We start from the raw sequence: 14,684 nt of genomic DNA, 5'->3' as shown, positions 1-14,684 counted from the left end.
GGAAAATAAACGTCTTGGGAGAAGTCTCACATTGAGTTGCTGCCCCCGGAGTAATTTATACTTGATGCTGGGGTGGTTCTCAGCCATTCCTTCAAAATGAACGGTCTTACTCTACTTAATGGTAGAATACAAAAAAACTGCAGGTAAGTACTTAAAACTTTTCTCACAAACACAGGTATCTCATTAACCTATGTTTTATTTTGAGTCAATTCATTATTCATCATTTCACATTATAAAAAGTAACCACACGCGCGTATGCATTCACAAATTAGATCATCTTTATCATACATCAATGTATTTTAAAAAACAAATATTTTCTAATATCAATAGAGTTAGATGCTGATTGCATTTTGAAATAGGGAAGCTGACAATAGCTTCATACAGTAGATCTCAAGAACTGACATTTTAAAATTAAGAATTGTGTATGTTCCACAGGCAAATTTTGATGGGAATATTAGCATCAGTACAAATGAATGCTGTTGACGTAGCTTAAGCATGATAGCTTAGAATAACAGCTGATTCAAACTAGGTTCATCATTTTAAATTCAGTAAGGACAAGTACAATCTAAAGTGTAAACAAGGTATTTATAAAATAAATTCTTCTAGGAAATGAAATCATCAATCTATTATTTTTAAGGTAGTTGTAACCTAAAGTTTTCAGAAATCTTTGTAGAATTTTCAATGCCAAATGGAAATCTCAGAATGTCCAGGAACAACACCGTCGCCACCACCGTGGGACCAATAAAATCGCGGCCAGCTGCTCATACCCTTTCCAGTGTGACTTTTCAATTGGGCCTGGAGATTTGTGAGAAAATGCAGTGCCTCTCTTACTCCCAAGGCCCCTTCAAGTGATCAGCTAAAGCAATTTCAGTTGATTTGGACTTTCATAGAATGTTTGAATGCTAAAACTCTAGAACAATTAAACAGCTGGTTTCCTGCACAGATGAATGCAGACTGGTCTCCTCTCTAGCAGTGCTTAAAGCAGATACCTAAAGTTGGTTTTCGTTGCACTTCACTATGACATTGGAATTCTGTAACCACATTATTACTCAAGAAATACATATTATACCACCTAGGGAATCTAATTTCAAATACGGAAAATTTATCAACATCAGCTGCCATTATGGGTCTCTTTTCCATTCATCAACCAAAAAAAAAAAAAAAAAAAAAAAAAACAAAAAACCCAAAAAAACAAAACCAAAAAAACAAAAAAAACGCCCCAGCCACTGCTTTAGCTTTTGTCCGTCAATCACATTATCTCCAGTTGTCTTTCTTTTGCCTTCTTCATCAAGCGGATGATTTAAGGATTGGATTTTCTCGATTTTCTTTGTCAAGACAGAAAGAAGGGAGGGAGGGGAAGAGACAGAAAGGGAGGGAAAGAGAGAGTGAAGAGAAAAAGAGAAAACATGAAAAACTGTACCCGTTCAATGCTTACAAAGTAAATAAGAAATGTAATTTACTTTAAATAAATCTAATATATGAGGATTCTGTTTAAATGAAAAAGAAATTCCCCATTAAAGATTACTTGGAACTATCTTTAATTACCAAATCCCATGCACATCTAACAAAGCATTCAATTCCATTCATACAGCTTTTCCTTTTTTTTTTTTTTTTTTTTGTAGGACAACAGTGGAAATTAACACAGGCCCAAGCATATGAACTATCTGGCTTTAAAGGACATACGATACGACGCATCCCGATACCTCCTTTAAGACACCGGTACTCTGAAATACCAGATGTATCATCTCTACGACACTGAAAAGCTGGAGAAGGTACCGCATGGAATTTTTTGGAGAAGCAAAACTGAGATAATTAATACCTTCTGAGATCACTTCATAAGCTTATTTTAAGGAAAAAGGAGTATTTTCATCCAGAATCAGCAACGGGCACCGAATTGTGGATAACACTTCACAAAAACAAGCCCAGCGTAGACACCAATCACCTGTTCCAGTCACGCGGCACTGTGCACTCGTGACAAAATGCAGACTAGAACATTCCACCAAAATACAGTTACGGACTTGATATCCAGCCTCCTGCTAAAAATGCAGCTGAAGGGGCGCCTGGGTGGCTCAGTCGGTTAAGCGGCCGACTTTGGCTCGGGTCATGATCACATGGTTTGGGAGTTCAAGCCCTGCTCCAGGTTCTGACAGCTCGGACCCTGAAGTCTGCTTTGGATTCTGTGTCTCCCTGTCTCCCCCACTTGTATTCTGTCTCTCAAAAATGAACAGATGTTAAAAAAAATTTTTTTAATAAATAAATAAATAAGCAGCTATAATACCAACATTCCTCCTTCTTCAGAACATTCAGAAAAGAGGAAACACATGATGGGATTTTTTAGAGTGTGTCTCCATTTATTTTTTAACCATCAATTATATAATTTGATTATATAATTCTACAAATATAATTATATATATATTGAGCAAGAGAAAATTCAGTCTATAAAAAGTAAAAACATGCTCAACAACGAAAGAACAGCTAAAGACAGTAATCTGAAATAAAGGAGAGCTGGTATAAATATTAGCTTTTAGCCATCTTTACGTTAAAAAATGTCTATGGCATTTAGAAAAATAAGTTGGGAAGAGAATGAATTACATTCTGATCATTACGTATGTTCTTCGATAGAAGAATTCTAGGGCAAGCTTTTGAGAGGAAGAGGGACTAGGCTGATAGACAGGAAGGATCAGGGCGCAAGCACTGCAAGAAGATACCTTAAGTGATGAAGCACGAGTCCACCCTCCCATTTCACAGATGGGCACAATGAGGCCCAGAGTGCTGAAACGAACTGTACGCAGTAGTTAGCTGCCACTGGAACCAGGGCACAAGGCTCCAGCTCCATGCTCTCTATAGACCATTACCCTGTCCTGCCTCTATCCTCAGGACTTCTACATGGAATTTCCATAGTATAATCGCTTGAGCAGTAATTGCTGGGGCAAAGAACATTCTCCGTAAATAAAAGTACCCTTTGTATCAGCGCTACTAATCCGTAATATTAGTGGACGCCTGGGCGGCTCAGTGGGTTAAGTGTCTGCCCCTTGGTTTTGGCTCAGGTCATCATCTCACGGTTCGAGTTCGAGCCCCGCATCGGGCGGTGCGCTGACAGCACGGAGCCTGCTTGGGATTCTGTCTCCCTCTCTCTCTGCCCCTCCCCCGCCTGCTCTCTCTTTCTCAAGAATAAACAAAACTAAACTTAAAACAAAAACAAACCCTTTGATATCAGTATTACCTTTTCTATTTGCTATTGCTTTCTTCTATGATACAGTCCTACTCTTTGCTAGAGCTCCACTCAATAAATTTGTTCCTAAGTTTTAAATGAATTTTAAATACATCCATATTCGTATACATACCAGTGGCCAATTAAAATTTAGACTAAATTAAGATATAGTTCAGTTCCTAAATGGGACCAAAGCATGAAGTTTCTGCAAAAAAGATGCATTCGAGCAACTTCGTTAGAGAATATTCATGAATTTAGTGAGATACGCTTAAAAGGAAACCTGAGTCCTGGCTAAGGTCCATTCCACTCAGAAGGTCCAGGTGTCTTATATGAAAGAGTACACCTTAACGATCGTTTGGGCATCTGGGATGAATCCGTTCCACCTTGATGTGATGTCTCACCATGGAGATTTTTTTTTTAATTTTTTTTTAACATTTATTTATTTTTGAGACAGAGAGAAATAGAGCATGAATGGGGGAGGGTCAGAGAGAGAGGGAGACACAGAATCCGAAACAGGCTCCAGGCTCTGAGCTGTGAGCACAGAGCCCGACGCGGGGCTTGAACCCACGGACCGCGAGATCATGACCTGAGCCGAAGTCAGACGCTCAACCGACTGAGCCACCCAGGCGCCCCAACCATGGAGATTTTTATAGTCTACTCTCCTGAATGTTTAAACTGAAAGTACCAAAGGCTTCCACAATTCAAACAACGGATATAAATAGCGCACAGAAAGGAATCACAAAGGAGAAGAACAGAGGCCCTTTCTAACCACCACACTGAAGGCCAGGTACAGTCTGTAGAAATCTCCAGTTTGCGGGACCCACAGCTCTGGATCACGGGCTGCAGTAGTATTTCTCCAGTGGCATTCGCTGTACCCACCTTTCGAAGCGCCGGGTGATTAAATACTGTGTACGTAAGCTGGCTGCTCGAAAGGGATGCAGTTAGCACCCAGTGTCTCCTCAGAGAAAAATCCCCTAAATGCAAACACTTCACGGAAAAATAAATGCGTCTCGGATATTAATGGGAGCCGTCTGAAGTTTCTTGCTGATTCCCTAAGGCTACGGTGTCTTTGCCATATATAAGTCATCTCACATAAAGTATCTGAGCCGACAGAGACACACGTGACAATAACTCCTTTCAATTTATACCATTCCCTCACTGTGGACATTGTCTGTTGTTTGGAAAGCATTTAAGTGGGAAGGGAAGTGCCTGAGAAAAGCCTAGAATGGTACGCTTCGCACAGCACTGGAGTACTTACAAGGTAGCCTTTCGTGGTGGTGTCTCTTTGCTCCCACTGCTCTTTGGATCGACGGAGTTACCTGTCCCACGGGAGGTGCCCGGCAGGGAAGCGTTGGGAGAAAAGGTGGTTGGGGCACTACAGGCATTACGAGTGCGGAATGAATCATCTGAAAGGAATTCAAGTACAGTCAGACGTACCGAATAAGCAAAGAAAGAGGCTAACCTGGGGTTAATGACAGCTGACTTTTTTTCTTTTAAAATCAATTTTATCAAGATACAGTTTACGGGCAATAAACCACGCAGATTAAGGTCTGACATACGTACACAGCCATGAAGGCATCGCCACCATCAAGAGTGAGCCCTCTTGATCCCTACCTCCCGCACTCTGGTCGCCCCGCCTCACACCGCAGGCAATCGGCCTCCTGTCACTAAAGGTTAGTTTGCATTTTCTAGAATTTTACGTAAACAGAATCATACAGTATTTCTGTCTTCTTTCACTCGGCACAATTCGTTTGAGAGTCATCCTGGTTTTTGCGTGTATCAAGAGTTCACTCCTTTTTATCGGTGACAGATACGCCATTGTATGGATATATCAAAATTTGCTTATACATTCTCCTGCTGATAGACATTTGGATTTTTTCCAGTTTTGACTATTACAAAGAAAGCTGCCATGAACAAGTGTGTACAAGTCTGTGTATGGATATACGCTTTGATTTCTTGCCAAGTAAAAGACTAGGACCGGAACTGCTGGGTCACATACCAAGTGCATATTTAACTGCATACGAAACCGCCAAATAGTTGCCCAAAGTGGTTGTACCATTCTGCATTTCCACCAGCAACGAATAAGCGTTCTGGAGAGTTGCTTTACATCCTCACACACACTTGATATTGTGAGTCTTTCTAATTTTAGACATTTTACTGTCTGTGCAGTGGTTATCTCCTTGTATTTCTCACCCCTCATTGCTTTTTTTAAAAAAATTCAGAACTTTAAAGTTCTTTTTTTTTTTTTTTTTTTTTTTAACACTTTTTATTTATTTTTGAGAGACAGAGACAGAGCACGAGCAGGGGAGGGGCAGAGAGAGAGGGAGACACAGAATCTGAAACAGGCTCCACGCTCTGAGCTGTCAGCACAGAGCCCGACGCAGGGCTTGAACCCACAAACCGTGAGATCATGACCTGAGCCGAAGTCGGACGCCTAACCGACTGAGCCACCCAGGTGCCCCTACAATTCAGAACTTTAAAAACATTTTTTTTTTAATCAGTATTTTCTTGCTTTAATGTATTTGTCTGGGTCCTCGGTCTACAAAATTTTTAAAAAATGAATAAACAGTAACATATCATTTGGCGTCAAGAAATGATTTACAGCATTAGCAATAACACGTTAATTTTTTCGTTACAAGAACCTATAAGCGTTTTTAAAAGTGGAGAACACAAAAACAGTATGAAAATAAAACTTGTCTATAATACCATAATTCTAGCAACTGAAGCAATAGTCTTTAACCGTCCTAATATAATTTGCTTCAGTCTCTTTTCCCTTAGCAGGCTACGTACGTGCACGCCTATGCATATAACTTACGCAAATAAGGACCTCCTGTGCCTTCTATTTGATACCATACTTTGTGATTTCGTAAATCTTAACTATTTTTCTAGGTAATCAAGTGGGGTTTTTTTTCTTAAACATTTTAAGGAATGCACAGAATTCCATCCGTAAAACCTTTTTTTTTTTTTTTTTATGTACAGTGGACACACAATTAGCTTCAGGGTACAACACGGTGATTCCTCTATGCGCTGTGCTGTATCCCTGCAAGTGTAACTGCCATCTGTCACCGTGCTACACTACTACAAGGTCGCTGATGATACTTCTGACTCTGTGCCTTGCTCACCCACCCCCTCAAAGCCTGCACCTCCCACGCCCCTGCCCCCATCTTGCCCATCCCCCCCACCCCGGCAAACATCCCATTTCTAGTGATCTGTCATGAAACAGTGAGATAAAATACATAAAATGTGGTAAAACATGTCACAGTGTGTACCTTGGTATGATGTGATGAAAATGGCACTTTACCTCTGTCACCCTTCCTCCAACCCACAACCTTAGTCTAATTGTAAGAAAAACAGCAGATAAATTCTAATAGAGGGGCGTCCTGCAAAATATTTGGCCAGTACCTCTCAAAACTGGGAATGTCACCAAAAACAAGGAAAGGCTAAGAAACCGTCACAGCTAAGGAAAGCCTAAGGTGAGCTGACAAGTGAATTTACGTCATGCTGTATGCTGGATGGGATCCTGGGTGGCTCAGTTGGTTGAGTGTCTGACTTCAGCTCAGGTCATGATCTCATGGTTCAGGAGTTCGAACCCCACATGGGCTCTGTGCTGACAGCTCAGAGCCTGGAGGCTGCTTCAGATTCTGTGTCTCCCTCCCTCTCTGCCCCTCTCCTGTTCATATTCAGTCTCTCTCTCTCTCTCTTGAAAAATAAGTAAACATTAAAAAAAATTTAAATATGCTCCTCTGAAGTCATCTCCAAGAGGCTAGATGGGATCCATGCAAGTTTGAAGAACCACTTCTATATATATATATATGTATGTGTATATGTATATATATATATATATATATATATATGCACATACATATATATATATGACATATATATTATATGTATATATAACATATATATTATATGTATATAATATATATAATAAAAGTTCACAAACCCTTAATGTTCCCTTAGTATCTCCTAAAGAAATCGCTGACTTGCAAAGATAAAAGTAATGAATAGTTTTATTATTTATGGCCCTCACTTCAAGAAGCATTGGTAATTTTAGTTCAACAAGTTTCTGTTATCAAATTCTTTCAGGTTTCTTATGCTACTCATAGTCTAGTACATATACGGTATATGAATATCAGTGCTTTAATATTGGGACTATTTTCTCTTCTGAAATGAAAAAATACTGTTTACAGCCAGTGGGTGTACATTCTTCATGAGAATAAAAAAGACATAGTAAGAGGAAGACAGAATACTCAAAACACAACCTGAAAAGGACATGTGACCCAACTTTTAAAAGTTTCTGACCTCTTGAGTCGATTTGCTATTCCTCACACTAAAAAATTACCATAGCTCAATAACTTTCAGCCAGTATTTCTAAGGCAAAAAGTTACAACTCTACAGTCATCAGCAATTTTTAGCAATATATTTTCCCTTATCCATGGTATCATTGTGTTCTATTATATAAGACAGAGGTAAGCAAACTACAAGTCTGTAAGCCATATCTTGCCCGCTGCCTGTTTTTGTAAATAAAACTTTACTGGAACACAACCATACCTATCCATTATGTACTGTTTATGGCTGCTTCTACTCAACAGTAGAGTTGAGTAATTGTGACAGAAACCAATGTGGCCAAGAAAGCCTAGAATATTTACTATCTGGCCCTTTACAGAAAAAGTTTGCTGACCCCTGGTATAAATATTCAAATATGTAATATTGTAAATGTTTGGCTACATATGATCCACCATGAAGCCCTACTCTTTTTAGCTTCTTTAAAAATCACTGCAAAACTTTTAATCTGTGCCTCAGGAGGGCCTCAGACTACGGAAGAACCTACTCGATTATTGCCCTTTCTTTCTTTCAAAAGTATTGAACTCCGGGGCGCCTGGGTGGTTCAGTCAGTTAAGCATCTGACTTTGGCTCAGGCCATGATCTCTCCATCTATGGGTCTGAGCCCAGCGTGGGGCTCTGTGCTGACAGCATGGAGCCTGGAGCCTGGTTTGGATTCTGTGTCTCCCTCTCTCTCTGTCCCTCCCCTGTTCATGCTCTGTCTCTGTCTCAAAAATAAACAAACATTAAAAAAAATAATAAAAAAAAAAAAATAAAGTATTGAACTCTGAGTCTTGACGGTGAAAACAAAATGGCATAGTCAAGAATTTTCTCAGTTGCTAGGGAAAAGTTTAACCATTTAGGCCTTTGATAAAGATACAAGTTTAGGGGGAACACTGTCTCCAGAAATAAAGAGGTCATGTAAAGAAAACAGTAATTCATTAAATTTAGCAACTATTTTTTTAAAGAGCTCAGATTTCTACTTACCAGTTAGTGAAACCACAGAAGTCTTTCCTAACCCTGAGACGGAAGGTGTATATCCTACTGTAGAACTTTTGCTAGAAAAGAACGTGAACTGGTTTAAAATACAAGAACATGGCTTCTGTCACCCTAGTCATTAGGCACTTGGTCTTTTTAAATCTCTTTGAACGCTTTCCTCTACCTCTGGTGGAAGCACAGTTGCTACTTTTACTTCTCAATTTATTGCTTACCATGCCTCACAACAACTATTCTTTCTTTACCTTAAAAGCATCTCCTTAAACTTGCTACAGCAGAATCAGTTTTTCTTTTGATGCTCAACTACGACAGATAATATGGATACGATTTTCCTGGAAATAATTTCTCTTCAGTTGTAATCTCTTTGTCCATCTCAAGATCACTCTATTGATTAGGAAGTCCAGATAGATCTATTGAGAACGTCCAAAAACGTAGCTGAAAAGCTAGAGTAAGCTATCGTTCACAAAAGAAAGACGTATCTTTCCCATGCCACGTTATCTTTCTTGACAAATGCTTTTAAGGACATTTACGTTGACTTAAAGTTACTTTCATTGACGGATACGCAGCTCTTACATACTGTATGTGTACAACATTTATAAAAAGTCAGGGTCACGGAATTTATGCTGACTCTCTCCTCGTCTTAACTGTTGATCATTCAGTGCGTGGGGCCAAAGGGGAAACCAGACACTCATCTATCGTCAGAAGAATTGTTGTGATCACTTTGCCACAAAAACACACTAGTGCTTCTTTACAGAAGGAAACAGTATCAACAGCAAATGGACGTCCACCTCTACTTAGCAAATGGGACACGTCCGCAGCCACTTAGAAGTTGAGTGGTGCATATGACAGAGCACTGCCTCCCTCATAAAACAGCGTATGGATTCCATGATGCTATTATACGGCACCATGGCAGAAAGTCCTCCTAGAATGCCAGAATACCTATTGTTATACAAACTGGCAGGCTACAATTTTTTTCGTATAAAATCTTTACAGAAGAACACTTACAATCTATTGACCTATTAAAAAAAAAAAAATTAACCCTCATTTTATATAATGTAAATATTTCACGTAAGTAAAGATAGGTAACTAGCAAAATCAAATTGGGTTAGAACATGAATAGCTGACATGCCATACCTAGCACACTTGTCTAAGTTGCCGTATTTCGCATGAAAAGCTTGATTATTAAAAGACTGGCTTCGGATCAGTTTGGATTTCTTGATTTCTTTGCCTGGAGTAAAAAGCAGAAGGAAAACGCAGCCTGGAGTAAAAAGCAGAAGGAAAACGCAGCAGAAGGAAAAAGCAGAAGGAAAAAGCAGTTCATCCTGGGCTGCCCTACGCCCATCTCCTGGCCAACTCCCCCCCCCCCCGCCCCCTTTCGTGAGGCACGGATTTGTCCAGCTTCCTTTCCTTGGTTGAGCTAACTGGAGTATCTCTTACCCCTACTGCTCAGCAAGAACTCCCAAAACACTGAATGATAGAAGGTAAAAGGTGTTTTAGAATAATACATCTCCTCTAGTGGCGTGGCTTTCCCTATAACTGATTTTATAAAAGGGGAAAAGGAGACACAAAAAGAGGCTGTTTCCTACTTGTCGATGGGGTGCTGGTTCCGGAGGGTCCGGGAACAGAGATGGGGATGCTCTTGGGCAGAGTCGTCGGTGTCTTGGTGTCTCTACCTAAAACAAACTCTGTTTTCAATGCTGTTAATTTCCTCTGAGCTCTTAATCTCCATAAGCACGCAAGACAACACAGAGAGTATGTGTCCTACTAGCTAGAAGCGCTCTTTCCCAAATATGCTGCATTTATATATCTACATATTTCAATCTCAGCTGTCCAGTGACTGATTTCACAACAGCACTGCTGTTGTCAGACTTTAAGTTTCCCTGTGAAGGATCTGAACCTTCACACGGACTCCCAGCATTTATTCATGTATTCCTAAACCGGTGCCACATGAAACAGCCAATGTTTGAAAACTACCTTTTAAAAAATGAGAGAAAGTGGACCAATTTTCTGTCTCAAACTCTGAAAATCGGCGTGGTCTGTCAGCACGCCAGGACGCGACACCAAGCGTGTAACTTAGCGGTTGAGACATGGGAAAACTACTTACGTTTCTTTTCAAAGCTTTTCTCACTCATGGGCCTCCCATCGCTCTGTTGCTTCTCTTTCTCTAATTGTTCCTGTTATCAAAACAGTGTGTTAGCAGGAAGTGGTAAGCATAAGTAGATTGATAAAACTCTTCTTTTATTTAAGGTTTATTTATTTTGAGACAGAGACACAGGAGGGACAGAAAGAGAGGGAGAGAGAGAAGCCCAGGCAGGCTCCACATTTAGCACAGAGCCCGATGTGGGGCTCGATCCCACAAACCGTGAGATCATGACCTGGGCAGAAATCAAGGGCCGGACGCTTAACCAACTGAGTCACCCAGGTGCCCCGAACACTCTTCTGAGAAATTACTCCAAGCATTACAGATACAAATACAGTTCACGAAAGTGCCTTAGCAAAGAATTCTCTTTCCAAACTACTGTCTGAAGAAGTCAAGGTTCTTTCAGATTTGAGTTCTTTCAACAGGTATAGAATTGTGCCCTGGGAGGTCTGTCAAGCTAAAACAATGAGTTTAGTATCATTGTTATAATGGGCTTTTCTCTTCTAGAAGGTATGTACCAATTCTCATTGGCAAAATGTTGCTTATTAATGGTCATCTCCATTTCTGATGGGTAAGTGGCAAAGTAATACTTGTCTTTAAAAGATTGAGAGAAAAAGAAATGGTGTGTTGGGATATTTTTTAATGGTTTACTGAAGTATAACATATGTAAAGAAAGTGAAGAGCTCAGTGAATTTTCCCAAAATGAACACATATAACCACCTTCCAGATCCAGAAACAAAATGTTACCAAAACTCAGTTTCTCCCCAAAACAGAACAAGGAGGCAGGAAAATCAATAAACATGCCAAGTTCTGAGCAAACTTAGTTAGCATAACTGACATGTAGAAAACACTACACCCAGGGTGCCTGGCTGGCTCAGTCGGAGGATCCTGATCTCGGGCTCATGAGTTCAAGCCCCACACTGAGTGTGGAACCTCCTTAAAAGTCAAACAAAAACCAAAAGCCAAAAGACAACACTACACTCGGCAACTGGAGAACACACATTCTTTTCGATTGCACATGTAATGAAAAGCAGGGAGAAACCAGACAACAAATTAAAAAATTTCTTAGAACCAGTCTCCATAAAAAAGAACCAAATGGAAACTCTCGCAGTGCAAATGAGATGCGTAAAACTGAAAAACAAAGGTCATTAAGTGGGTTTCAAGTAGTGTTGGCTACTTTCCCCACCTTTTCCTCGATTATCTTGGTCACATTAGTCACAGCTGGCTTCGAGTCCGCTAACTCCGATGCCAGGATCACCTGTGGCTCTTCTATTGCCTGATTTTTGTCTTGGGTTCAGCTCACTGAGTTCTAAAACTCAGCGTTTAGAGCCTGCTTATGCTCTGCAGTTTCTACTGCTGGCCGTCCTGAACTGTAATCTTTGTCTCCGAAGGCTGCTGAAGTCCTGCACTTGCTTTTTCAGATCTCCACTGAAGTGTTTAATCTCACAGAACAATTCTCCACAGGGAGCAAATATAAGGAAGAAGTCAATGGGAATTTGAGAACTGAAAAATGCAGCACTGGGAATAAAAACACTGGATGGGCTCAGCAGCTCAAAGAGGACAGGAAAAGAGTCAGTGGCCTTGAAGACGCATCAATGGAAGTTATTTGCTCTGAATAACAAAGTGTAAGGAAAGAAAAAAAAAAAAGGAACAAAACCTCATGGACCAGTGGGGCAAGATCAAAAGATCTAACATCTGGGACCGAAGACCCAGAAGTAGAAGAGCGAACACATACTTAAAATAATGGCTCAAACCTTCGCAAATTTGGGAAATGATACACGTTTACAGATTCGGAAAGCTCAGCAAATCCAAAACAGATAAATTTGAAGTAAATTATGCCTAAACACATCAAAAGCAAACTGCTGAAAACAAAGCATAAGAGGAAAGACATCCTCAAAGTAACCAGAGGAAAGCAACATTACACACAGAATGATAATCCAAAAGAGAGCTAATATTTTATCGGATGCTATGGAGACCAGAATGCATCTTTAAAGCACAGTAAGAGAAAGGTTGTCAACCCGAATGCCATACCCAGTGAAAATGGCCTTCAGGGGCAAAGGCAAAAAACAATATGTTTCAGGTAAGGGAAAGCTAAGAAAATATGCCACAAAATACCTGCCCCCCCCCCCCCCAAGAACAACCAAAGCCAGTTCTTCAGGCCAAAGGGAAAAAAATAGCAGAGGGAAGTTCAGACGCTTAACAATGAATGAAGAGTACTAGAACTGGCAAAAATAAGAAAGTAAACACAGGAGTTTACTCTCTTAAATTCTTCAAAGATACAGATCACAACTTAAAGCAAAGATTATTACACTGACTCGTGGGGCTTTCAATACAAATATAATTCACGTAACAACTGTAACATAAAGGGCAGAGAGCTCTGTATCATCGTTGAATGAATTAGTACACTATTAACACTTAGTAGACCTTAAAGGGTTAAGTGTATCGTAACCTCTCGATGAAACCACCAAAAAACAATTCAAAAAAAAAAAAAAAAAAGAAAGAAAGAAAAGAGAGAGACAGAGAGAGAAAGAAAGGGGAAGGAGAGACAGAACACCAACCACTAAGGTAAGAATGAGACAGAAGTTAGCACCATGGATCGTATATATATATTAAAAGAATAATATAAGAGTATAAACAACTTTATGAGAACAAATTTGACAGCTCAGATAACAGAATTCTGGGTATGGGAAGCAAATTATCAAGTTTACAAAAGAAGAAATAAAAAACCTGAACAGCTTTGTATCTATTAGTAGTTGAATCAATCACCAAAATTCTTTTCAAAATTAAAACTCTGGGCCTTGATAATTTCACTAGTGAATTCTATCAAACACTCAAGGAAAAATTAAAACCAATTTTATACAAACTCCATCAGAAAACAGAGGAATTAAGAGGAAATGGTAATACTACACATTTCATTTTATAAGGCCCACACTGTAATATGAAACTTAAAAGTCCCAAAAATGACAAAAAAGGAAATTATAGACCAATTTCACTGTGAATAGAGATGCAAAAGTCCCTTTAAAAACTAGCCAAGAATCCAACAATAGAGAAAAGGATAATACATCATCATCAAGTAGAGTTTATCCCCAAAATACAAGATTGATTTAGCATTTAAAAACCCAAGGTAATTTGGGGTGCCTGGTTGGCCCGGTTGGCTGAGCATCCGACTTCAGCTCAGGTCATGATCTCTTGGTTCATGAGTTTGAGCCCCGCGTCAGGCTCGCCGCATGTCAGCGCAGAGCCTGCTTTGGATCCTCTGTCCCCCTCTCCCGCTGCCCCCCCCCACTCGTGCTTTTTCACTTAAAAATAAACATTTAAAAAAGATAACAATAACTAAAAATAAAAAAAATACAGTGGCTTAACAGGATGAAGAGTAAGCAAACATCATTTCTATATATGAAGAAAGAACATCTGACAAAATTCAATAGTCATTCATAAAAACCCTCAGCGGACTAGATATAGGAGGCAACTTCTGCAATTTGATAAAGGGCACCCACATAAAACCTCTTGGTAACATCATGCCGAATGGTTAAAGATCGAGCTATTTCCCCCTAAAATCTGTAAAATGACAAGGGTGACTGCTCCTGTCATTTTTATTCAATTGGAAGTGTTTCGTTATACTGCAGGTCCTAGACTTTGCAACCAGACGTAAGAAATAAAAGGCATAAACACTGAATAGAAAGAAGTAATCTTGTTGTACCTAAAGAGGATATAATGGCTCATGTAGAAAACCCTATTAAATCGAAAAACAACTCTAGAACAAATACAAGGTGAATATATAAAAATCAACAGTAATTGACAGCAGTGAAATTCTAGGAAGTAAGATTAAAAATTATAATTCCATTTATAATAATGCCAAAAACCATAATATGCCCAGAAATAAATTGAACATAAGACCTCCTTTAACTCTACACTTAACACTACCAAAATTACATGGAAAAAAGTAAAGATTAAATAAATGGAGTGGCAGACAATGTTCAGAGATCAGAAAATTCATTGTTAGGATAATTA

General features: G+C 39.5%; 1 protein-coding gene across 5 annotated transcripts in view; it reads right to left on the bottom strand.

Moving 5' to 3' along the window:
- Nucleotides 1-178: 178 nt before the first annotated feature.
- Nucleotides 179-14,684, bottom strand: part of PPP4R4 (protein phosphatase 4 regulatory subunit 4) — a 102,976-nt gene continuing 88,470 nt past the window's right edge. For all 5 annotated transcript variants that reach the window (XM_045451946.1, XM_045451947.1, XM_045451948.1 and 2 more), the window contains 6 exons: nucleotides 10,638-10,707; nucleotides 10,120-10,206; nucleotides 9,668-9,761; nucleotides 8,525-8,595; nucleotides 4,470-4,617; nucleotides 179-1,325 (listed from right to left, as the gene is read on the bottom strand). In XM_045451946.1, the coding sequence (XP_045307902.1) occupies nucleotides 1,301-1,325; nucleotides 4,470-4,617; nucleotides 8,525-8,595; nucleotides 9,668-9,761; nucleotides 10,120-10,206; nucleotides 10,638-10,707 (495 nt within the window). In that variant the 3' untranslated portion in view covers nucleotides 179-1,300. The remainder of the gene's footprint in view (nucleotides 1,326-4,469; nucleotides 4,618-8,524; nucleotides 8,596-9,667; nucleotides 9,762-10,119; nucleotides 10,207-10,637; nucleotides 10,708-14,684) is intronic.

Source organism: Leopardus geoffroyi, chromosome B3, assembly GCF_018350155.1.
Source record: "Leopardus geoffroyi isolate Oge1 chromosome B3, O.geoffroyi_Oge1_pat1.0, whole genome shotgun sequence".
Lineage (NCBI taxonomy): Eukaryota > Metazoa > Chordata > Mammalia > Carnivora > Felidae > Leopardus > Leopardus geoffroyi.
The sequence above is the reverse complement of the archived record's forward strand: the minus strand, read 5'-3'. Positions and strand labels throughout refer to the sequence as shown.